Source organism: Cyprinus carpio, chromosome B9 (assembly GCF_018340385.1).
Source record: "Cyprinus carpio isolate SPL01 chromosome B9, ASM1834038v1, whole genome shotgun sequence".
Classification (NCBI taxonomy): domain Eukaryota; kingdom Metazoa; phylum Chordata; class Actinopteri; order Cypriniformes; family Cyprinidae; genus Cyprinus; species Cyprinus carpio.
Window position 1 is genome coordinate 3,706,179 of NC_056605.1, and position 25,638 is coordinate 3,731,816.

Genomic DNA, 25,638 nt, shown 5'->3' on the forward strand with positions numbered 1-25,638 from the left:
AAAATTTAGAAGTGTTAAACTGGCAAATGGAGGTTCAAAAAGTATTGAATAAAAGGGGGCTATTAATTGTGGCCAATGTGTATTAGAGAAAAACATTTATTTCATAAAGATATTTCCCCCCATTTTAAATTCTTATTTTCCAATGAAAGGATGCATTTTTGTGAATTTTTTAAATAAAAGACCAAAAGGATTAACAATGCAGATGAATTTTTACAGTCTTTTTTGATCATATCTACCAAGGGGGCCAATATTTTTGGACTCAACTGTAGGCATCATGAGAGTAATTTTTATATATAAGTTCATACAGTACTTACAAGGAAAAGTCAAACTATTTAAATCCTTTTAGTGTTGACAGGCTCTGAAATACAGAATCTTTATCTCTGTTAAAATTAGGTTTCAGTGAAACACATTTGAAGGATTCAGTGACCTCAGTCACAATTACTGGAATCAAGTTTTATATGTTTCTGTCATGTGACCCAGCAAAGTGTTGAGAAAGACATTTTGTTCCAGGAAAGGTTGCGTAACAACACAAGATCTTTTGCCAGGTGTTGACTCATAATGTGACGTATTATGTTTCTTTATAGAATATTATTTTATTTTTTATTATTATTTTAACTCTTTTTTTGTTTGTTTGTTTGTTTGTTTGTTTGTTTAAATAGGCATGAATATAAATTAACTAAGACAAAATTAAAACACTACACCATAAAAATGAAAGACACCATTTGGGGTTCTTGATCACCTCACTGACAGAATCCTCTGATCTGACAAACCTCTAGGAATCCTTCTGTTCTCTGAGGAACTTGGAACCCACAAGTTCCTATATGAGACCTTTAAACCTATTTAAGCCATGTATTATATCTGATACATTTCTAAGACCTCTAAATTATCAACATGATCTTTGTTTAAAAAATAAAAATAAATAAAATAGGCTACACAATCTACTACCTCGTAGATGGAAGTACGTACAAGAGGGTATTGGGTAACCAAAGGTTCAGCTATGATTCATGATTACAAAATCCGGAAACCGAGTGATTTATATTTGGACAGGGAGGGGGGTCCGATTTAGATGTAACGTAATATTTTTCAAAATATTAAAAAAAATCTTATTTTTTAAAACTGCATGGTTATATTCAAGTACTATTTTTAAATTAAAAAATCTAATAAAACAGAGCCACTTGCTTTTATACCTTTTTTTCCGCATTCGTCGTCACTGGTCCCCCCTCCGCAGTTGAACTAGTACAGGCTTTTTGAAGGTTTATCAAGCTCGCGCTGAGTTCGTGTGAGGAGAAGTGGGCTGTGCTCGTGATTATAGCCTCGGTTCTACCTGTAACCAGTTGTCTTTATTCATATTTCGGTAAGCGTTGCTTGGTCTTCTTGTACAATTTTTTAGGTGAGCTTATTTTATACCTTCTTTAATGTAATTGACCCAGGGATTCATGTTTAAAACTTCTTGAATTTTTTTTGTCCTATTTTATGTTTAGTAATAAGTTGTAGCGAGTAACCTGTTACTTTCTGATCCATGTTACTGAACAGCGTCAGAGGGTTTATGAAATCCTAGAACGTTGTTAAATGTAAAAGAACATCGTTTTTTTTCCTGTTCTCACTCATTCTGTTTTAATCTAGATAGTTTTCAGTTGTAACAACTATCACAATGCACGCGTTTTCCCCCCTGTTAAGAGTAACTTAACTTTAACTTTTCCGAGATGGTCCTTTCTCGTCTTTCTCAACTGTACATCGAGTTTGTTCCCACGTGAAATGCGCTAAAGTTATCTGTTTCCTTTTTTAGGGTGTCTTTTATGAGTAATCAAAAGCAGCAGAAACCAACGCTAACAGGCCAGCGTTTTAAGACTCGAAAAAGAGGTTTGTTTTTATTTTTAGGGGACCAGTTGTCACGTGCCAGCTTGCCCTGGACCATAACTTACCACATGCCCTTGAAAATGTTCACTATGTAGATACTACTTGGCTGAATTTTGTGTGTGTGATATCTGCCAGCATTACAAAATTCCAGAATTAGCTGAATATAATTCAGCTTTCCTAATTAATATTTAAATAGATGTTTGAAATGATGTTAGTGAGCTAGTATATGTTCTTTTGGCCTTTACTCTAAACCGTATAGTTACTGAGGCCTTATGACCCCCAGTCCAGGCACTCTACTGAACACTACATCTAATTTTCTTCTGCCTCCTTCCTTCTCCACAGATGAAAAGGAGAGATTTGACCCTACACAGTTTCAGGAGAGCATTGTACAAGGTTTAAATCAAACTGGCACTGATTTAGAGGCTGTTGCCAAATTCCTCGATTCCTCTGGAGCCAAGCTCGATTATCGTCGCTATGCAGAAACCCTGTTTGATATCCTGGTGGCTGGTGGAATGCTGGGTAAGAGGGTGATGGATTATTGGAGCTCATTTGTTTCGACTGTGAAGCATAGTTTAACTAGAGCTTGTGTCTCTGTTCCCACTAGCTCCGGGAGGTGCCTTATCCGACGACATGACTCGGACTAACTTCTGTCTCTTCACCGCACCAGAAGATGTTAAGACCATGAAAGCATATGCTCAGGTATTTTTAAAGTTCTTAGTAGGTCTATTAGCAATGTGCTTCCAGAACAGGGTCTAAAGATGAAAATGGGGTCTAATGGAGTTAATATCAAATTAACTTTTAATCTTGCCTGATTTTTAGGTTTTTAACAAATTAATCCGGCGTTACAAGTACCTGGAGAAAGGTTTTGAAGAGGAGATTAAAAAGGTAATTTGGACCTAAAATTTCAGCCTGTAACACTTTAGCTTTAGTTAAAAATCAAAGAACCAAGATTGTGACTTATTTATTATTTTATTTTTTCCCAGCTGCTCCTGTTTTTAAAAGGGTTCAGTGAGTCTGAGCGTAACAAGCTTGCCATGCTCACTGGCATTTTACTGGCTAATGGTAGCCTATCAGCTTCAATCCTTAGCAGCCTCTTTAATGACAACTTGGTCAAAGACGGTATGTCTGACACTTGGTCATGCTAGGCTTTTTCCAGATTTCCTTGTTTTTATACTAAATGTGGTGTTACTTTAAATAGGTGTGTCTCCAGCCTTTGCTGTGAAGCTGTTTAAAATGTGGATCAATGAGAAGGACATTAACTCTGTGGCTGCCAGTCTGCGTAAGGTTGGCATGGACAACAGGTTGATGGTGAGTCTTAATGCATTGATAGCATGAGTGAACTTGTGCAATTTAACACTGACAGGTCTATTATGGTTAACCTCTACTCATAGCCTGTCATTGTCTCTTCTGTTGCAGGAGCTGTTTCCAGTGAACAAGCGAAGCTATGACCACTTCTCAAAATACTTCACTGATGCTGGGCTTAAGGAGCTCTCTGATTTTGCACGCAACCAGCAGTCCTTAGGAGCTCGCAAGGAGCTTCAGAAAGAGCTCCAAGAGCAGATGTCTCAAGGGGTTTCTTTTAAAGAGGTATGTGAAGACGCTTCTACTTGTGTCAATTCTGAATCAAGTTACGTTGTGATTTCAAGACTAATGAGCGATTGTCAATCTCCAATTTGTCATGAAATCATTGTGTATGGCAAGGAAGAAATGAAAAAGAGTGGCATCTCTGAGCAGATGGTGATTTGTATCATGTGGGCCAGCATCATGGGCTCAGTGGAATGGAATAAGAAAGAGGAACTGGTCACTGAACAAGCCATTAAACACTTGAAGGTAAGCATTGAGCATGGAAGAAAGTAACCAAGTTAACATGCCTAAACCTTGTTTTGGTCACTGACAACCAATTTGCTTTTTCGTTGTTTTTATCAGTCAATACCAATGGCCTTGTTAGCATTATGACCAACTTAATTCCTTACCGTTGGTTCTGTTTCTCGTTCTCAGCAACACAGCCCCCTTCTGAAGGCCTTCACCACACAGGGCCTGTCTGAGCTCACTCTGCTGCTGAGAGTTCAAGAGTATTGTTATGACAACATCCATTTCATGAAAGCCTTCCAGAAGATTGTTTTGCTGCTCTATAAAGGTAGCATTTCTGAATTGCTGAATGTGTGATTCTAGAGGTTTATTTAGGATTGTCGCTAAACCTTTTCTCAAACTTTAAACTCTTCCTTCAGTGGATGTTTTGAGTGAAGAGGCTGTTCTTAAGTGGTATACTGAAGCTCACCTAGCCAAAGGAAAGAGTGTCTTCCTGGAGCAGATGAAGAAGTTTGTGGAGTGGCTGAAAAATGCTGAAGAGGGTGAGTATCAGTTACAATTAAACATGTGTTTCTTTGTCGTTCAAATATTAAAGAAATGACACTCTTGTTTCAGAATCGGAGTCTGAGGAGGAAACGGACTGAGACGGAAGCCAGGTTGCTTCTGGAATGAGAACCATCTACAGTCAGAACTGTTTATCTTGTAATTAAGTTGCTTGGTCTAGATCACTTAAGTGATTAATTAACATGACTGTTTTTAAAGTCCTTTTAGCAAGAATTGTTACCTTTTTTAAGGTTGCAGTCAATATCAAGGAAGAATGAGTTGTTCTCACATCTATGGAACTCTTGTCTAAGACCTTTTTAAGATGTTAGTGAAATTGTTCTGGATGTTCATGTACAATAACACCAGTGTAACTTGACTTATAAAAATAAAGAATATTGTTTAAGTCTGTCTTCAGTAGTTCTCTAATTCTTGACGTGTTATAGTGCTTGTACTCATTTAGGTTTATATGTCTGTCATAAGTAGTTTAATTGAGAGAAACAATCCTTTTTGAACATTAGCATACACAGTTGAGGGCCATCTTGAAAGCCATAAACACAGCAGGTTTCAAATATAAGTTATTTTGGAAACACTTGTACCGCATTTATTAATCTTAGTAAGTACAGCATTTACTAATAGAAAAGTTGGATCTGTTAACATTAGTTAATGCACAATGAATGGTCATTAACCTTTTGCAATTAATTCGTCCTTTGTGGGCAAATTTGGGCATGAAGGTTTCTTAGTGTGATGCTTTTTTTTTGTTTTGTTTTTTATCACTAAGATTAAAATAAAAGCTATCAATTTCTGTAATTTTGTGGTTTTTGTTTTGTTTTTGACAAGTACCATATTTTTATGTGAAGTGTGCTTATTACTTCGGTTAAAAAAAAAAAAAAATAATCATTCCAGTAAGTTCAGACATCCAAAATCTCAAATACCAATGATGGTATAAAAATACCAAAATATCAATAGCCACTATATGGCTGTAGTAATCAATAGGCTGAAATCTGTAAGCCATTGTTGAAACAAACTTTACCTCTTAGGTTTTAGATTTTATCACAAGTTAAAATTGTAGAATTGTATATAATAAAAAAAAAATAATTATAAAACAAAAACTCCTGGGTGAGAATATACAAAGACCCCAAAATATGCTTACAGACAAATTTGACCATGCTATAAGGAAAAGACAACTAGGAGACAGAGTAATCATTTATTTCTAATAAATATATTTCTAATATTTTCTTTGGGTGTTTGTTCAGATGGCACACTTAGGAAAAGTAGCCAAGTTTTGTATCGCTAAGATTAAGGAAACTGTCTAAAAAAATGTCCCAAGGGATGCTTGAGTTTTAATAAATGCTGTGAAAATATATTCTTCATTGCTAGATCATGTTACTTAATGCATTAATGTTAACAAATTAACCTTATTGTAAAGTGTTACAGTTATTTCCGAGTCCCTGCTGCTCAGTGCTTATCATTTAACTTGTTACTCGTTGATATTCCTGTCTTGTGCGGGTCCAGTGATGTCTTGGGCTTTATTAATTTCCTGATTATTCTTGGCCTAGAACACAAAAAAGTAGTTTGTTCACAAAACAATAGCAACAGTTCATTCTGCTGAGTTTCACAAATTTGTTGCCGTCAAGTACTGTAGATACTAAAGTGGGAAGATTGCATTCCGTATTGTGGAATGGCAGTTTCTCAACATAAAAATATCTGAATGTGCTATACCCCATTTATCACTATATTCTACTGTTAAAAATGACAAATAGAAATGTTTGCATTCTTTGAGTATCATTCCATCAAAGCTAAATGTATAAGTTTTATTGAAAAATCATGGATTTCCTTGAATTATTTTTTTCCAAGAAAATGTCCAAGTATGATCAAGTTATGTTTATCTTATTTTACTCATGAACTGAAAAACACCATTGTAAAGACCCATATGAAGTGCTGTGATATAAAATCAAAAAGATCCCTCAATGTAATATTATTTTTTTATGGAATACACTGCCATTGTAGATGGGTCTGAAATATTTATTTATTTTTCTGTTATAGCTGATGATGATCTACATCCCTTGCAAATCATGTATATTTTGTTTAAAGTTCCCGTCTGATCAACCATAGGGGTATTTTTTAATCCAAGCCTGCATGTTATTGCTTAAAACTTGGCACTTACCAGATTCATTATCATCCATCCATTCTTCTTCATTTTTCTCAGACTCAGCTCCATCTTTATTTATGTCCCGTTCTTTATAGCTGTCTTCAACATGATTGTTTTTGAGGGGCTGGTTAACATCTTCATCTTTAAAAATGAAAAAGAAAAGAAAATGAAATTATACCCAGTTCAAAACATGCAAAGAAACAGACAGCTCTCCTTGGATGCCTGCTAAATGTGTGTTACTGTAAAAAAAATTATCAATTTTATTTATTCTGTAGATAAAAGTTTAATTAAGTGTTGATTTAACTGAACAGGGCTGGCAGTAATCATGTCTGTTTGTGTAGTCCATCTGAACCCCATTGTGAATGCAGTTTCATAGATGTAGGGGCAAATATTTCACACAGGCCCAGTTGGTATTTGAAAACATTATATATATATATATATATATATATATATATATATATATATATATATATATATATATATATATATTAGGGCTGTCAAATGATTAATCACGATTAATCACATCCAAAATAAAAGTTTTGTTTACATAATATATGTATGTGTATATTTATTATGTATATATAAATACACACACATAAATTATATATTTAGAAAATATTTACATGTATATACATTTATATATTTATATTCTTATATTTTATATTATATATATAAATATATTTATATATATAAACATAACATATTCTTCTTAATATATATACATGCATGTGTGTGTATTTATATATACATAATAAATATACACAGTATACACACATATATTATGTAAACAAAACTTTTATTTTGGATGTGATTAATCGTGATTAATCATTTGACAGCCCTAATATATATATATATATATATATATATATATATATTATATATATATATATATATATATATATATATATATCATCCAAAACTACGTGCTCTTGCTTACAACTTTGTACTTAGTACATTTATAATCACCCATTGTTTCTTCATTGTTTTCAGACTCATCTCCATCTTCATTTGTATCCTGTTTTGCATTGTACTCTGAAACATGATCGTTTCTGAGAGCCTGGTTAAGATCTTCATCTGTAGAAATGGTAAAATAAAGGAACAAAATGAAATGAGACCCACTTCATGGATTATACATGCAAAGAAACAGACAGCTCCCCTTTGGTTGCCTGGTAAATGCCAAAGAATTGAATATAGATTTTATTATTTCTATTTATTATGAATAACAGAATTAATTGAGGTTCTTATTAATTACTTTTGTTAACAAGGACTGTCATTCTGACTATCACCAGACAACCAGAGGCCAACAGAGACATTAACCTCAGGATTTGCATTTTGTTATTATTTTTAATTCGTGCATATGTGCCAAACTCTATAATGGCACATACAGTTAGGTCCATAAATATTTGGACATTGACAACATTTTCATAATTTTGGCTCTGTATGCCACCAGAATAGAATTAAAATGAAACAATCAAGATGAAATTGAAGTGCAGATTTTAAGCTAATTCAAGGGGTTAAACAAAAATATAAAAAGCTTAGGAAATACAACCATTTTATACACAGTCCCCCCATTTTCAGGGGCTCAAATGTAATTGGACAAATAAATATAATCATGAATAAAATGTTCATTTATATTATTTTGTTTAGAATCCTTTGCAGGCAATGACTGCCTTAAGTCTGGAACTCATGGACATCAGCAGAGACTGGGTTTCCTCCTTTGTGCTGCTTTGCCAGGCCTTTACCTCAGCTGGCTTCAGTTATTGTTTGTTTGCGGGTCTTTCTGCCTTTAGTTTTGTCTTCAGCAAGTGAAATGCAGCTCAGTCGGATTGAAATCAGGAGATTGACTTGGCAATGGCCGAATAATCCACTCCTGGGTTGCTTTTGCAGTATGTTTTGGTCATTGCTTCATTGGTCATGAAACGCCGTCCAATCAACTTTGCTGCATTTGACTCAATGTGAGCAGAGAGTATATCCCTGTACACTTCAGAATTCATCCTACTGTCATGTCACCAGTAAACACCAGTAACCCAGTGCCACTGGAAGCCATGATCACTCATGCATCACACTGCTCCATGTTTCACAGATGATGTTGTGTGCTTTGGATCATGAGCTGTTCCAAGCCTTCTACATACTTTTTTCTTCCTGTCATTCTGGTACAGGTTGATCTTAATTTCAGCCGTCCAAAGAATGCTTTTCCAGAAGTGGTCTGGCTTTTTTAGATGTTTTTTTTGTCTAATCTGGCCTTATTTGCAGCGGTGTGAAGCCTCTGTATTTGCTCTGGTGAAGTCTTCTCTTGACTGTAGACTCTGACAGTGACACGTCTGCCTCCTGCAGAGTGTTCTTCTCTTGGCTGGATGTTATGAAAGGGTTTTTCTTTACCATGGAGAGGACTCTCTGATCATCCACCACTGTTGTCCTCTGTGGACGTCCAGGTCTTTTTATGTTGCTGAGCTCACTAGTGCGTTCTTTTTTTCTCAGAATGTACCAAACTGTTGATTTGGCCGCTCCTTATGTTCCTGCTGTCTCTCTGATGGATTTGTTTTGTTTTGGAAGCCTAACAATTGTCTGTTTCACCTGCATGGAGAGATCCTTTGACCGCATGATGTGTTCACATCAACAGCTTCCAACTGGCCCCAGATCTTCTTGAACTATGCTATTATTGTTTCACATCTGGGAAACTAAAAGCCATATCATATACATATTTTGAGGTTATGAACCCCTATATGTCTTACCCTTACCTCGTCTTTGGCAAATGAAGTAAAAGGCAACAGCCATTATGATCACCACGGCAATAGTAACAATGATGGCTAAAATAACTGGTAGAATGATATTCCCATCTGTTTCTGGAATACATAATTACAAGAACATAACAATAAATAATCATAACCCAGATTCATCATATACACTGTACTTCAGCCAGCAGTTATTGTAATGTTTATGAAGTTGACCTGTGAGGCAGTCTTTCAAAGCAAAACTGGTGCTCTTTTGGCTAACTTCATTTTTCACAGTGCAAGTAAAGACTGAATCAGGCTTCTCCTTCTTGCTGATATGAAGTTCTTGCCCAGAGTGTTGTATTGAATTAGATCCAGTCCATTCAAAGGTTGTTTGGAACTGAGATGAAACTGAGCAGAACAATGTTTTTGATTCTGTAATATTGTTCAGTATACAGGTCACATTAGGCTCCTGCACAGCATCTGATGGAAACATGAAGAATATGGGAAAAAAACTTTTTTAGAAAAACACTCAAGCTAAAGAACATTGCTACATGATGCTGAAAATGTTTGAAACATATACCAACTAGTAGACTTGCTGGGCTTAAGATGGTTAATGATATTTATTTAGCGTAAAATTCTCAAAAATACCCATTCTGTTTTGTTGCATTCTTTTGTCATACATAGAAGTCCAGCTTGATATTATTAGGGGCCAAGCACTGAAGGTGCTTAGGCACCTATTGTATCCTTTAGCATGATTTTCTTCTTCTATGGCAACCCATAGAGCCGCTTGCGGGAAAGTTGTGAAATTTGGCACACTGATAGAGGACAATGTCAAAATTAACCATAGCAAATTTGCAGTCTCTAACTCAAACTCTCTAGCGCCAACACTTGTCCAAAGTTTCAGTTTATTTATGCTAATAACTTTTGAACCATAAGGCACAGAAGGAAAATATTTTTTTCTCTGAATCCTTGCCTCATGCTGAGTGGAATGAACCTCAAAATGCAAAAATCGTAAGGTTTAGTTTTTTTGCTATTTTTATTTGTTCGAAAAAAATACTTTTTTGAACTCGTCCTAGACGGTTCGTCTGATTCTCACCAAAATTGGCTTAGATCATCTTCAGACCATGCTGGCAAAAAGTTATGGAATTCAAGTTTATTAGTCAAACCATTCTCAAATAACACGCAAATGAATTTGACAAAAAGCACGCAAAAATGGATGTGAGGCTATATCTCCGTAACGATTTGGCGTATTAAAACCAACTTGGTTTGTGTTATAACAAGCATGACCTGAGGCTACCTGCTTTGTTTCAGCGCAGTGCCACCTAGTGGTATCTTTATTGCTACTTTTGCTTATAACTTCTGAATGCTTTTACCAAAAAAATCACAAAACTGGTCTCTTTAGATTCGGTGGAGCATGACAAGTTGAAACATAACCAAATTTCCCATGTCAGCCATTTTGGGCGTTGGCCATTTTTAATTTTGTCAAAAAATGCAATATTTTACGAACGCTTTGACTCATCATTACGAAACTCGGTATGCGTCTCCGGCACCATGCCCTTATGGTACTTAAAAAGGTTAGGCCACCTTGTGGTCAAAAGTTATAATGAACTATTGAAAAATGTTAATAATTTTTGCTTACATTAGCCTACTGTAATGAAACTAATGTTTCTAGATTCTTTGGATCATGCCGAGGACACCGATACTACTTTTGCCAATATTGGCTTAACTTCCTGTCCACCATTTTGATTCATGTTGAAAACATACATTTTCGAACTCCTCCTAGACTGTTACTCAAATTTTCACCAAATTTGGCTCAGATCATGTTCAGACCAAGCTGGCAAAAAGTTATGGATTTTGTGTCAATATACAAAACGGTTTTCGTTTAGCTCATCAACGAATTTGCTGGAAAGATGCCAAAATGCATCTGAGGCTGTATCTCTGCAAAGGTTTGACATATTTACACCAAACTTTGTATGTGCCATTGTCACCTCACACTAACCATGCCACATCAATTTGGTAACATGCCACCTATTGGTCAAAAGTGTTAAGCCAATAAATCATATTACTAGTGGTTGTATTTATGATTTTTCAGCTATTTTCACTAAATAATTGCTGCTTGCAGCTATATTTATTATTATTAGTAGTAGTAATAGTTATAGTAGTAATACTATTATTAGTATTTTTGTTGTTGCTTATTTTGCATTGTTTAAAAAAATGACTTCTTGGAAAGTCTAGAAATACTATTATTGTTTAAACCATGTTTATACCATCACAATGTGATTCTTTACATTCATCAACAGAATATGATGGCATCTCAGGCTCTTGAACAACCAGCATAGTTGGCACAGTATTTTGTATGCTAGTGTCCTTAACTCTCTTAACCAGCAGGATTTTCTTGGTTATCCAGCTTCACCAGCTGTGCTTTAATGGGGAGCAGCATGATATGCGGATATGCCTGCCAAGCCAACATTACTAACCAGTAATAGTGGTGTCTTTTTTCATTCTCCATTGCAAAAAGTCACTTACCAATAACTTGAACTTCATTTTCAGAATTTTGCAGCTTTCCATCGATCTGTATTGCCGACCTATAAATACCACTGTCCTGGCTGGTCATGCGAAGAACAGTGAGCTGCCCAGTAGTGATTTCAATCTTTGATCTTCCTCTGAATTGACCATAGTCTTGAAAGTCTTTCAAATCATGTTCAGCCACCTTGTTTGAATTGAATGTCCACAAAATGTCTTCAGGATTCCCTTGTATATTTGGATGTAAAGTCACACTCTTCCCATTCTCAACATAGATGATAGAAGTCACAGCATCTGAATAACATTTATAAAGTGAAAGATCATGGCGCACTGTTAAACATCTAAAAGTTAACAACACAAGTTTTTTTACAGTGAAAACGATAACCTCTATGCAATAGTGTATTAGCTTGTTTCCTAACAGGTCCTAAATAAATTTGTGGCTGCTACTTCAGCCTTGTCTTTAACATTAAGATACTTCAGCAAAGAAAATGATTTGTGGATACAGTCTAATTTATTGTTTGCTTAACCTGGACATGTTCTGATGTGCTTGACGACGCACTTGTTATGAAACCCATAACGATTAGAACAGATTATTGAAAATAACAAACTTTAAATATCATCTAAAATATGATGCAAAAAATCTATGGTGAATTATAAACATAATTACTTACTGAATCTTGAAAATAGTACACAGACGAAAAGATTTAATACTTCCCTGTGCGTTTTCATTTTCTTTCACATTCGTATTGTCTCAGCTGTTCCAGGTAAAACCGGTTCGTCCACCCACCCACCCTCAGGGAATCTGTAGTGAGACTCTAGCAGTGAGTGGCTTTTGTGCATTCGTATCAGTCTGAAACTGTTTCTAAAACATGAATGGGTAGGCTCTATGTAGATGGGCATGTGACAGTTTTACCTCTGACTGCATTATTGTTACCACACCTGAACCTCCTCAAAGGAAAAGGTATGTCATTCATATTTAAATAACGATCTGTTTATCCAGTCACACTAAGCTTCACCCCAGCTCTTAAAGAGATAGTTCACTCAAAAATGAAAATTCTGTTATCACTTAACCTTAAAATTGTTTATTTCTTCTGCTGAACACAAAAGAAGATATTTAGGAGAATATGTATAACTAAACAGTTGGTGGTCCCCACTGATACCTGTTTTCACTTGCATTACATTGTGATTTAAACATTACATTAACATGAACAAACATTCATAAACAAAAGACAACAGAGACAACATCAAAGTTGGAGGGAAAATGCATTTACATTGTGTACAAATATGTAAATTTATTTACATGGTGTACAAATCTGATGCCAATAAAAGTCTAGGCCCTATATCAATCACAGACTCATTATGGGAGAATTTCTAGAATTATGAACATTCAGCTACAGCTTTACAAACAACATTCATTTGTGGTAGCACATCAGACAAGTTATATTTCTAAAGCAAAGGCTCAAAGTTATCAAAAACATAAAAGCACATTTATTTACAGTTTTGAAGCAGAGTATAAAACCAATTCAGAAACCTAAAATTACTGTTTTTGTTGGTTTGGTGTGTATTACATGGGAAATGCAAAATTATGCTATATATATATACTGAATTACATTTATGTATATATATATATATATATATATATATATATATATATATATATATATACAGTACAGGTCAAAAGTTTGGAAACATTACTATTTTGAAAGAAGTCTCTTCTGCTCATCAAGCCTGCATTTATTTGATCAAACAGTAATATTGTGAAATATTATTACAACTTAAAATAATAGTTTTCTATTTGAATATACTTAAAAAAATAATTTATTCCTGTGATGCAAAGCTGAATTTTCAGCATCATTACTCCAGCCTTCAGTGTCACATGTAACATCCAGTCTATCACATGATCATTTAGAAATCATTCTAATATTCTGATTTATTATGAGTGTTGGAAACAGTTCTGCTGTCTAATATATTTGATGAATAAAAGGTTAAAAAGAACTGCATTTATTCAATAATAAAAAAAAATCTGATAATATATATTCTAATAATATATTTTCTTTACTATCACTTTTTATCAATTTAACACATCCTTGCTGAATAAAAGTATTGATTTTATTTAAAAAAAAAGAAAGAAAAAAAAATACTGACCCCAAATAACTGACCAGTAGTGTCTATTGTTATTACAAAATATTTATATTTTAAAAACATAGCTTCTTCTTTTTTTTTTTTTTTTTACTTTTTATTCATCAAAGTATCCTAAAAAAGTATCACATGTTCTCAAAAAATATTAAGCAGCAGAACTGTTTCCAACTTTGATAATGAATCATCATATTAGAATGATTTCTAAAGGATCATGTGATAATGATCCTAAAAATTCAGCTTTGCATCACAGAAATAAATTATAATTTAAAGTATAATAAATTTAAAAACAATTATTTTAAATTGTAATAATATATCACAATATTACATTTTTTTTTTCTGTATTTTTGATCAAATAAATGCAGGCTTGATGAGCAGAAGAAACTTCTTTCAAAAACATTAAAAATAGTAATGTTTCCAAACTTTTTTTTTATTTTTTTTTTTTTTACAGGCATAACCTACTGTAACAGACCTTGTCAGGGTAGCGCAATATTTAATTTACACTTTAAATAGACCAAGAAAGAGTCAATAAAAAGTTTTGTATAAAATGTGTATAATGAAAATTACATGTGCTCTTTAACTTTTTAAAGACTGTAAGTCTATTCCTCACAGCCTCATCCATCATCCATCAATGTAAAATTCAATAAGGTGTCTATCTACCCTGACTTCTGTCTATACAGGGGTCGGCAAGCTTTTTGTTAATGTTGTAACATAATAATTCAAGTTATCTCAGCATAACATTATTAGTCACAGACTTACTGTAATTGATTTGCAGACTGACATATTAATAAAGCACAATTTAAAATATTTCTGAAGCAATTGTCAGACAATTTAAATGTTTTAAACATTTCAATCCTAAAAGTAGTTTATTTTCAAGCTTAAGCTAGACTTTGAATAACAGATTTCTAATTTTCTCTCTTGATGTTGTAGTTCACCCATCCCTGTAATTGTCATTACGTAGGATTTTAAAGAAACTGAGCTGAAAAACATCAACACTGATAGCATAACTTCGCTTGAGTAACAAATACAACAAAACTGTAAGCTGCCATGCACTCAGTTGTGCAGCACAACTGAAGAAAAATGTACTTGTCTAAAAGCACAGAGCTAGATGCTACTTTAACCTGCATTGCAGTTTCAGTGGATTGTGATATGCAGTGGTGGCACAAAGCTGCTATTTACAGGCACAGGTTAATTCTCATAGTAAAACAGGCTGTGGGGGACTTTAAATGAAATACATTCATCTGTCTTGCTCATGTGTGTAACTCCTCCCTGTGCCAATGTTGACACTCGTGGCACTGGTTGCTAACCCCTATATTAAAACATCAAATGACTCACTGAGTGATGTCAAATAATAATTCAAATGTTTGTCAGGAGTTGATTAGATGTGAAATGTTGATAAAACAAGCAACCAAAATGCCTTTTTTTTTTCTTTTAAGATTTTACATGTAACTTTGCAGTCAACAGAAAATTAGGAAACGTATAGGCCTGTCGTACAGTAATATTTTTTCCAGCTTTCTTAAAAGTGAAATGATTACTGTTTGAATGTATGTAATCATAGAATTGATAATAAAGAAACTGCAATCTGATCCTGAGCGTTTTAAAACAACAATCTAATCGGAAGTAGGCACAAGAGTAAGGCCATTTTTTTCAGCCCACAGACAGTCTTTCTTCTTCTTCTTCTTCTTCAGTTCAGGTTTCTTCTTGTGGCCCTTTCTCGACAACAATATTATGACCAATACAAGAATACATATCAGAGGAATAGCGATTGCCAATGTTATTCACAATGGGTTTATCTGTATTTTAGAATCACCTGAGGAAACAAATCAAATGTTAGATTTTTGCTTTCTGTAAAGAAAAATATATTTTATTTTTATAAAATAACATTCATAGTTTTGCATATGCATTTGATTTAATGGTTGAATGTGCTGTAAGTTTTTTGCTTGTTTTTTTATTATTTTTTTTATAGATCACACATGGATTTTCCCTACATGACAGATATCACTAAAATAGACTCTGGAAACAGCAATAAATAAATAAATAAATAAATAAATTCAGGGAGGCCCTTAGACAAACCACCTAATCAGAAAATGATTATGTGTACTTTTTACATTGAGTCAAGACTTGATTGGACTGATACTGCAGCATTGTGCATATACTGTATGTATATTAATTGGCCAAAACAGTATGTATTTATATATTTTCTTGCAAGCTAAATAAAATTAAAAAAATTTACTGATGCAGGAAGGCTCCTAAAAGCATGAGATGGACATATTTAACCTAAACATAGCCTACTCTTAAAATTAAAAGGAGGTTGATATGAATGGTATACAGGCCACTGTGCCTAACCCAAGCCTGACCCAAAATTAGCTCTAAACCTCACCCTAAAATCGGATTGGTTGTTAGGAATGTTGTTCCAGGAATATGTCCTACTTTGTGAAATTATGGTTACTGTGTGGTTGAAGGGATGTGAGCAGGCTAATTTAGTGACTAAAGCCTAATGGAAATGATTAAAATGGTTAAAAACGCTTAGAACATCTTACCTTCAGTGTGAACATAGATGGAGAGCTCTCCAGATTTATCTGAAGCAAATCTCTTCCAGGTGTTAGCAGTTAGAAGCCACTCCTCAACCTGACAGTAGTATTGCCCCACATCCGTGGGACTGATCTGTGGCACAGTCAGTTTATAGTGTGTGGCAAGTGGTCGTCCAAACACCAGATTTTTGTCAGTAATTGCACTGTGTAAGATACCGTCACGCCTGGCAGTGAATATAGTGACTGGTCCTTCTTCCTGAACCTTGAACCAGGTGACCTCAAAGACAGACGTATCACTGGATTGTGAGTCAATGACACAGTCAATGGTGAACCCAGCCTGATGATTGGTAATGTTGAGCATTCGATTGTCCTTCTGAACACGCAGTTTAATTTCTGTTTAAATTAAACACAACATCAAAGGTCAAACAAGAAATTCACTTTTTCAATATTTGCCCCTTAAATTGTTTTTAGGAGCATTTTTGTATGCATCCCCTCTTTTATGTATTCTTATTTATTTTTTTTTTTCCAATTAATACAATTAGATTAATAAGACACAGAGCTGTTACCAATAATATGATATATGATATATGATATCAGCAGCACCAAAAACATATTTGCACTGTAGAGGTGGCACAGTTGTAGCATCTGAATTGGTATTAAATGTATTTACACAGACTGTTTAATGGAGCTCAGAGATGCCATGAATTTAATGTTTTAAATATCAATTGAACATAGAAATACTAAATGGGGGGAAAATAATTATACTTTAAGTATTAAACTAAAACCACCACTAGGTGGTAGCAAGCCAATGATTCATTTGCTCAGTCCATTCAAAATGGCTGATTCACTCAGAAACTAAGCACATGACTGTCTTCATGAATGGGTCACTGAATTGTTGACTCACTTGATACATTCAAAAATGTTGAATACTTCAGGAAAGAAAAAGCTGAGTTTAAGGAAGAAGCAATGGTTCTCTTATGACTCCGTTTGAAACTATTTTTCTTGGATAAAGTAGAAACTGTCAATACTTACAGTTTAGTCTAAAATGGACATCACTTTATATTAACGTAAATCAGCCTTATTTGTAATGAATGAATGTTTTTTTTTTTAATACCATTAGATAAAATAGAAAATATTAATGATCTTATAAGGAGGACAAATGAGCTAAAGGCTGTACTGGTAGGCCAATATAGTATTTCAAAACTGGACTCTCCAACCTACAACCAGACAGATGGCCACACTAATCGGGATCAAAAGTTTGTTTCCACTGGCCCTCACAATCAAGTTGGTATTACTTAACTCTGCACTGGTAGCTTCCACTAACACCTATATCAGAGTTAAATACAACCAGATGGAAAGTATCAGGTGTAGGTCTACAGAAGTCTAAACTGTGCTTGTTGCTGGTTCTCTGTGTGTAGACAACTGTTATAAGAATATGACAATAAAGATATCCCATTAACAGATTCTGGGCTATTCTGAAACTGTAGTGATGGATAGGATCCTCTTTTCCAACATCCAAAAAGCATGCAAGACCATTTCTAATAATTTGGGACATGCATTTTCAATCAATTGGAAGATTGTTACTTTTCTTTTTCTTGGACACTCTTATATTTGTCATTGACCATTGATTAAAGAAAAGCAAGGTTTAAAAAAGAAAAGAAAATCTGTATTTTAATCAATGTAAAACATATTTGTGTTTAGAATATTGTGGTTCAATTAGAAGACCATTTCAGTGAAGTAAAATATTCTTACCTTTCTCTTTGACAACCATCTCTGTGGAAACAGACATATTCTTTAGGGAATACCAGTCACCAAGAGGATCCTGGAGCCACTCTTCCACCTCACAATGATATTGTCCACTGTCAGATGTTCTGACCTGGTGGATAGTCAGCTGGAAGCTCTGCTTCTGTCTTATTTCCATACGGATCCTCTGGTCCATCTCTAGTCCGGCTGCAGGGCCAAACTTGACAACAGCATCTAGGTCCATTGCTAAGAGCATCTGGGACCCAAACATCCATGTTACCGTGAAACGAGAGGTATTTGTGGTTGTCCTCGTGACTGAGCATTCAAGCTTGGCCTCAGCGTTGACAGTGGTTTCCAGACGAGAAGTGGGTGAGTACAGGCTCATCTTGCTGACTAAGAGAGAGAGAGACAGAGTGATATTCAATAAACTACAGTTATCTAAATGCTTTATAAAATAAAAAATAAATAAATAAAAACAGTGGGTACCAATATTTTAAACAGTATGTGCAAAGAGAACATGTGCACATTGTTTAGAGTCTCTTTTGTAGTAGTCTATGTTAGCATTGTGTGTGTCACATTAATGCTCAGTTGTACTGTTTGTGGTGTCATGGATTATTTTTCAATTATGTTGTCATTTTGATAGACCTGGAAACATCAATTATTAAAATCACAATTTTCTCTCATGTACCAAATGTCAACATTTTGCGCACACACCTGCTCATTCATCACTATTTTTATAGCATTTTATAACAATAGTAAAGTCTCTAGAACTATGTGTATTTACTAATAACATTAATAACAGTGAATTATGCATTATTACAAGTGATTATAACACTAAATCAAACCTTAACCCTAACCTATAGTAAGTTCATGCTGTTAATTAGTATTACATAGTACTTATCTGTGCAATTATATGTAACAAGGACACATACGAATAAAATAAAATGTGATCAGGTTGGGTTAGAGGTAAGTTTAACAGTTTTTGGGGATAGGGAACTGAGTGTAAAGAGTATAGTATGTCCAAATATTTGAAGGCGAGTGTATCTTTTCAACATAATACACTCCGAATAAAAGACTGTATTTACCAGGTTTTTGTACAATCACAGCTAATAGGTTGGAGTTCTTCAAGGCTTTCTGTACATCCTTTTGATAGGCATCAACTTGACACTGGTACTGTCCTTCTTGTTGCTTACTGGCTCTCGGCACCTTGAGAGTGAAATGAGTGTCTGTCGGTTGTGCTTGAATGGACAGCTGATAGTTTCTCTGATCTGCTCTCCAGGCCATTTCTCCAGTGTGGCTTATGGATAAAATATTTGTTTGAACAGTTGAATTGCGGGGCTGAAACATCCAGCGTACAGCCAAAGACACTTTAGGCCCTCTGACTATGCATAGCAGTTCTACTGGAGAGTCTATAGGTACATTTGATGTACGACTTTTCAAGCTCACCTTCATTAGAGAATCTGAAAAGAAACAACTGCAGTGATTATTTAAATTCTAATATCAGTAACAGTACAAATTTGAGCAAAGTAATGACAAAGAATTTACGACAGAATGTCTTGACAGGTATCTTTGTTACTGAGAATAATGTGTGATTATATAGTAATCTTACCAATAGAATTAACTATAATGGCTTTTTGCTGAGAGTGGGTGTTGGCTTTCTTCATCTCGCCATTGCTCTGTACTGTCCATTCAGACACAATGCACTTATATTCGCCACTGTCAGATGTTGCAGATGCACCAAGCTCTAGAGTAAAGTTTCCAGCTGGAGAATGAAATGTTTGGACATTTCTGCTCTGATACCTTGACCCAACATCTTTCATCACTCCCTCATGGGTAAGACTAATGACATCACTGAAGGAAGCCCCCGAGTCTTTCTTGTGTTGCCATGACACTGATAAAGGACCTTTGAATCCCGACACTGAGCAGACGACCCGTAGTGCATCTCCTTCAGTCACCGCGTCCTTCATCGCCATGACCACCGCCAGATCACTCTCTGACCAGACAGGCAAAAAAAACCCAGTAATGTCAGTGTCTTAATGCAAGCATTTTTGTTGTGAAAACTGTGACTAGATTATTTACAGCAAAGAATGCAAACCAATGCCTATTTCAAGGCAAGCATCACTGTTATTGTCACTCATAATTAGGTTTAGGATTTTTTAAACATCGTTATCTTCTCCATACTTAACATTGAAAAGCACAATGGCAGCATAGGAGGAAGAACTGTATCGTTAATTACCTTTAGCCGTGATGCTCACAGTCTCTGGACTGGATATTTGTTTTTGTATTTTTTTGAAGGTGCCATCTTCATTCATGTTTTCCTGCCATACTTCACACTGGTATTGGCCCTGGTCCTCAGTCCGAGTTGAACGGATGGTCAGCAGGTAGTCCATGTGACTGGTTTTCACTGCTCTCATCTCTGCTGCATTCTCTCGCTCTTTGTCGAACATGGTGAGAACCCCAGAAGATCCAATCTGGGCCACTTTCTGCTGGTTCTTCAGCCAAGTCACCGAGAAGAAATGACCAGGAAGGTTCTGTGCATTCACACTGCAGCGGATGTCCAGTGCGTCTCCCTCCTGTAGTGGCCCCTTTGAAGCCTTCAGATAAACAATGAAGGAGCCTGCATCAGGGGCCACTTTTGAGACACAGGAAACAGCATGAGATTAAACAGGTTCTCTTACACAACTTCCTGTGTATGACTGCACTCATACTCACTCAGGAATTACAACAGGATCTGACTTATATGGTTTGTAACAGTGTTTCTCAACTGGTGATGGATACACAGACAACAGGGGAAAATAAGAATAAATGCCAATAACAGGATGCAACTAACAATATAATCATGCGTAGTGAAGACAGGAATATGATTAGACTTATCAACTTTCAAATAGGAGGGAAAACACTTCCCATAACTTGTTCTTGTAAAAGCTATGCGTCCAAACAAACTCTGCAGTATAACAAGTCTGACACAAATTAATTTGCCATTTGGTAAAAGCTAGAAATTCTAAGATGGTTAGGCTGTGGCCTTCATCCTCCAAAAAATATGAAAAAAATAAATAAATAAATACTACTCCAGAAAATATGACCCAGAAAACATTAAATGGAGGCTAAAGGAAAATTTAAGAGACATTTAGAAAAATTGGCATAAACTAGAATAAATATCAATGTTTGATTCTAAGTGCTTTTTTTTATTTTTTTTTACTTTTGTACACTGAACTGTGTTGAGTAACTAAGTGTAAAATCTAAAATTTAAATGACAGAATATAAATCTCACCGATTCGTTTAATCTCCACATCGCATGCTGCGGTGGTTTTGTGGGCGATCTGTGTCCAGGAACGGTCTGGGTCTTGAATCCACTCAGTGGCTTTGCAGAAGAACTTCCCCTGGTCTGACTGCTGCACTTGAGGCATCTTCAGTCTGTAGGTTGTGTCCTCCACCTTATCCATGCTGATAAGACCAGCACGATAGCGATCCTCAAATCCAGCTCCTGGCTTCACAGTCAGATCTCTGTCCAGAGTAATGATTGGCCGGGGGTTTTCATCCTCTTCACCATAGAGAAACCAGGAGACCATCAGATGAGTATGTTGAAAAGTCTGGCTGGAGACCTGGCACTCAAGCTGAAGAGGATCACCTTCAGACAAGCTCTGAGAGGGAGAGCCAGAGTATGATGCCTCCAGAGTGTCTGCAATCACTGTGGATAAAACAGTCTTTTTTTCCTTTTTGTCATTGAAAATGTATTAACAAAGTGATAAAAAGTGATTGACCAATTAGCATTTTTCAATGCCAATACCAGCATCTAGAGAACTGATATCAGCTGATACTACATCTGTGACTGGTGGATGATGCAGTAGTGTTTAATATAAAAATCACCTTCTTTTGGGATACATGGGAATAGATGTATCCCAAAAGAATGGATGTTAAATACATGAATGGATGTTAAAGAATGGATTTCTCTTTCAACGATCTCAAAATGCCAGATCATCTCATTAATCACCCAAAACCTCAAAATAAATAAATCTCTTACCATTAAGCTTTGCTTCATCATCATAATCTCCGTAATATACACCACCTGTGTGTAGGGTCACACAGAGCAAATCACCTGCATCATTCTCCTGCAAATTGTTGATCCACAAGAGAACTGAAGATCCTGACAGCCTTTGAATATAAATCTCTTTATTTCTTGTTCTACCGGAGAACACTCCGTAGGCAAATTCTGGGTCACTGGTACTGATTATATTTAACTCCATATTTGGTTTCTTGAGAATGAACTGAAAATCCCGGGTAGGTGGGCCTGTAAACCCTGTAACATTACAGGATATGGAGATGGGATATCCTTTCACTCTATACAGAGGACCTTCCTGGATCTGGACCTGAATCTGACCACTGCACAGATCTGTGTGGAGAGAGGAATTAGATCATTAGAGGCAAACCTTTAAGAGAAATTTCACTTTGATTTGCCATTGTTTTTGCATTTTCTTCTCACTCACATGCACATTGTGTTTACTATACCTGTGCCTGTATTTTTGTCCATTTCTAGGTGTTGCTGTATATCAATAAATTTCAGCTTTGGATTATTACTGTTGTTACTGTAGTCATTCTGCATGCGTTAAAGTGTTGTTGTTTTTTTCATTTATAACCCATTTTGGGTTCATTTTAATATAGATAATATATATTTAATATAGCAGTAGATATTTTTAAACATTTTTAAACATTAAAAGAAAAAAAGCCTAGCATGCTGGGTCAGACATTTAACCCAACCCTGGGATCAAAAGGTCAAAACAACTCAGAACTGCATCTCTTGTTGCCAAAACACATTTTTCACACAACTCTGACAGAAATTTTGTCGCGCCAATGCTATAATTTGATAGGTGATCAAGGCACATGTGATCCAAGTTTAACATTTTCTCCAATGGAAGAACCACTGAGGTTTGTATGTCCACATAAAATGACCATGCATCCCAATTTGCATGCTATCTGTTCTAAACAGTATTCAAAATTAGAATAAGTGTTGCCCAAAGTGAAAGTGAAAAGTGAAAGTTGTGACATTTGCCAAGTATGGTAACCCATACTCGGAATTGGTGCTCTGCATTTAACCCATCCAAGTGCACACACACAGCAGTGAGAAGTGAACACACTGTGAACAGACATCCGGAGCAGTGGGCAGCTATATATCCAGAACCGAGGGAGCAACTAGGGGGTTCAGTGCCTTGCTCAAGGGCACTTCAGCCATGGGTATTGAGAGTGGATGAGAGCGCTGTTCATTCACTCTCCACCAACCTACTACTACTGCTGGCAGCGAGGATAGTAGAATGTGAGATTTTGGTTTTAAGTGTAAATCTCTATAAATTTTAGTCCACAGCTGCCCCCAAATTGTAGTATGTTAAAATTAGTATTACAAGCATTCACAAATGTTCTAATATTTCTGATGGAAATTCATGCACATCCATGGATAATCTAACAGATAAAATTACTCACAAGAACTGTAACTGAGATCTACAAACATGGAGATGAAAAAAGGCAGTTACAGACCAACAGTTAAGTAGATAATTAATATCAAACTTGGTGATATTTGGCCATTAGCTTTTAAATACATCATTATGCAAAAACATGAGTTCTCCGCATGAAGACCCGTGACTAGCAGATCAAAAGTCAGTAGTATTCACCTTTTTTTCACAAAAATAGTACATAGGGCATACAATAATAGGATTCTCAGAAGCAGAAGAGTCATAGTTGGGTAAATTTCTATAGTGGTGAATGGGAACTACAAATGTGTATGTGTGTGCAAATTGCATTCCCATTTGCACCAGAAGCAAAAAAAAAAAAAAAAAAAAAAAACACAATTGCATTTCTATGTCTTTCCAAAAGAGAGACAGAGAAAATCAAGATATTTATAACTGTGTTCAGAAGATATATTTTGCCATTTTTGTAAACACCCACAAAACTGTTTTAACTAGTTTTCTGAAATGTAATGCCAAGGTGAAACTATATCACAAAGTAAATTATTATAAATGAATTATAAAAAACTGGCTAACATTTTATTTTACAGTGTCCTTGTTACACATTACATACGTACTTACTACAGTAATGACACTAAATTCAATAATTGCATTTAATAAACCTAAACCAAACCCTAATCCTAACCATAACCCATAGTAAATGTTGTTAATTAATATTACTAAGCACTTCAATGTACAATTAATCTGTAACAAGAGCAGCATACAATAAATTGAAACCAAACGTTATATTTACGATGCAGAAACGATTCTGTGAAACGGGAAGCTGCACATATCTGACAAGGATACATAACAAACCGACTGTACTAAAAACTAAATAGAGGGATACAAGTTTTGTAGTAGGTACTGTCATATCTGAAGTCTTCGTTTTATTGTGTAGTGTTGCCAGAACTGTTGTTTTGTTTACAGATTACACAGATTACAAAAAAAAAAAAAAAATAGATGCAGGCTTTCATAAGCTAGGCTGTAGCTATTAATACACCGTTTGTGTACTAATATGTACACTTTTGGTACTAGGCCTGTGTATCTTTAACCCTTTAGGGGTTAATAAGATACAAAGGTGTAGGTTACCTTTTGAAAGGGTTCCGCCCCAGTATCAGCTTTTGTACTCTCTTTGAGAGTGTAGTCTATAATAAACTGGCAAGATTTTATGATTGTTCTCCCCCCAACTCAAAATAATATTTATCGCCCAGGTAATTATTTATTTGGTGAAAGCCGTGTCCCTTAAAATGTCGTGGTTTCACTTGTTTCGTTTGTATGGCCTCACCGCTGGCAGCGACTTTTTCACGGAAGCTTCGCGTCGAGATCTGATCTGAAACTGTCCGGGTTTATTTTGCCACAACAACCATTTCACGTCGTTACGACATTATGCTTAACGTAAATAACGTTTAAATGGCACAAAGGTATTGTTTCGCTTTAGAATATATTTTACAAGGCGTATAAACCACTTAATTAACTTTTATGTTTATGTTTTGGAGCCTGACAGTCGTGAAAGTCATTCACTGAAAATCATTCGGCAGTTTGTTTTTTTATATTTATTAACATTTTGCATTCCACGTTGGGTTTGACTGGACCAACATGAGGACAGTTTTAATTTTGGGATGAGTTAGCATTAAAGTAACCTACAACTTTACGTCGTCAATGACAGAAAGAGAACACAATAGCCTATAGGTATACCCTACACACATGCACTTAAATTAAGAGAAAAAGGTCAATTCGGACTATGTATTTGTAATTTATAATACAATTGAGTTCAGTCTTACCAAACTGCAGGAGTCCTGTGAGATACAGCATAAGTGGCAGGTGCCACAGTCGGCACCAAAAGTCCACCATCCTTAACCTGATCGATCCTTCCGCTTTCTCCCTCATCTCTGCAGTAAATACAGGTCTCAACAAAAGCGCCTAAACCTGATAGACGCACTTGACGCAAGTGATTGTGAAACACACATCGAAACTCTTTCACGTCTGGGAAAAAATGGAATTGTAAGCTAACTGCAGAGATAGTCCAATTTCTCAGTAATATAAATGAGACTATATACATACACACATATATATATATATGTTTTTTAATGTTGGAAGCATGTCTAGGGTAAGCTAAATATAGGCATCTGGACATATATAAC

General features: G+C 35.4%; 3 protein-coding genes across 8 annotated transcripts; 1 reads left to right on the forward strand and 2 right to left on the reverse strand.

The window, feature by feature from the left end:
- Positions 1–1,210: 1,210 nt before the first annotated feature.
- Positions 1,211–4,612, forward strand: LOC109096545 (basic leucine zipper and W2 domain-containing protein 1-B). Its single transcript, XM_019110145.2, has 12 exons — positions 1,211–1,354; positions 1,787–1,860; positions 2,200–2,376; positions 2,462–2,556; positions 2,677–2,742; positions 2,841–2,976; positions 3,056–3,165; positions 3,274–3,444; positions 3,541–3,687; positions 3,856–3,994; positions 4,086–4,208; positions 4,282–4,612. Exons 2-12 carry the CDS (start codon positions 1,797–1,799, stop codon positions 4,308–4,310), a joined length of 1,257 nt encoding a protein of 418 aa, XP_018965690.1. The 5' UTR covers positions 1,211–1,354; positions 1,787–1,796; the 3' UTR covers positions 4,311–4,612.
- Positions 4,613–5,399: 787 nt separating this feature from the next.
- Positions 5,400–12,461, reverse strand: si:dkey-11f4.14 (CD48 antigen). 6 transcript variants are annotated; one of them, XM_042730649.1, is made up of 7 exons: positions 12,267–12,461; positions 11,599–11,889; positions 9,307–9,552; positions 9,091–9,195; positions 7,313–7,432; positions 6,374–6,499; positions 5,400–5,761 (listed from the first exon to the last, which is right to left on the reverse strand). In XM_042730649.1, the coding sequence occupies exons 1-7, from the start codon at positions 12,322–12,324 to the stop codon at positions 5,751–5,753; spliced, it is 957 nt and encodes a 318-aa protein (XP_042586583.1). In that variant the 5' UTR covers positions 12,325–12,461; the 3' UTR covers positions 5,400–5,750. The 6 variants fall into 6 exon arrangements, with proteins under 6 accessions (XP_042586583.1, XP_042586585.1, XP_042586582.1 ...); XM_042730651.1 differs by having other exon boundaries at positions 9,097–9,195; positions 12,267–12,460; XM_042730648.1 differs by having other exon boundaries at positions 9,097–9,201; positions 12,267–12,459.
- Positions 12,462–15,239: 2,778 nt separating this feature from the next.
- Positions 15,240–25,396, reverse strand: igsf3l (immunoglobulin superfamily, member 3-like). The gene is made up of 9 exons (XM_042730653.1): positions 25,279–25,396; positions 22,027–22,395; positions 21,277–21,693; positions 20,242–20,637; positions 19,615–19,998; positions 19,091–19,465; positions 18,015–18,398; positions 16,272–16,655; positions 15,240–15,541 (listed from the first exon to the last, which is right to left on the reverse strand). The coding sequence occupies exons 1-9, from the start codon at positions 25,382–25,384 to the stop codon at positions 15,510–15,512; spliced, it is 2,847 nt and encodes a 948-aa protein (XP_042586587.1). The 5' UTR covers positions 25,385–25,396; the 3' UTR covers positions 15,240–15,509.
- Between the last annotated feature and the right edge of the window lie 242 nt (positions 25,397–25,638).

What these genes read in the sequence shown, in the direction of transcription:
- LOC109096545 (XM_019110145.2), top strand. Translation starts at nt 1,797, where the DNA reads ATGAGTAATCAAAAGCAGCAGAAACCAACGCTAACAGGCCAGCGTTTT. An exon ending in GCATGGACAACAGGTTGATG is followed by an intron (nt 3,166 to 3,273) that starts GTGAGTCTTAAT and finishes CTTCTGTTGCAG; the next exon opens with GAGCTGTTTCCAGTGAACAA. An exon ending in GCTGAAAAATGCTGAAGAGG is followed by an intron (nt 4,209 to 4,281) that starts GTGAGTATCAGT and finishes CTCTTGTTTCAG; the next exon opens with AATCGGAGTCTGAGGAGGAA.
- igsf3l (XM_042730653.1), bottom strand. Translation starts at nt 25,384, where the DNA reads ATGAGGGAGAAAGCGGAAGGATCGATCAGGTTAAGGATGGTGGACTTT. An exon ending in TGATGAAGCAAAGCTTAATG is followed by an intron (nt 21,694 to 22,026) that starts GTAAGAGATTTA and finishes TTTTATCCACAG; the next exon opens with TGATTGCAGACACTCTGGAG. An exon ending in CATCTATGTTCACACTGAAG is followed by an intron (nt 15,542 to 16,271) that starts GTAAGATGTTCT and finishes TTGTTTCCTCAG; the next exon opens with GTGATTCTAAAATACAGATA.
- si:dkey-11f4.14 (XM_042730647.1), bottom strand. Translation starts at nt 12,324, where the DNA reads ATGAAAACGCACAGGGAAGTATTAAATCTTTTCGTCTGTGTACTATTT. An exon ending in TTTGAAAGACTGCCTCACAG is followed by an intron (nt 9,202 to 9,306) that starts GTCAACTTCATA and finishes TATGTATTCCAG; the next exon opens with AAACAGATGGGAATATCATT. An exon ending in TTGCCAAAGACGAGGTAAGG is followed by an intron (nt 7,433 to 9,090) that starts GTAAGACATATA and finishes CCATTTCTACAG; the next exon opens with ATGAAGATCTTAACCAGGCT.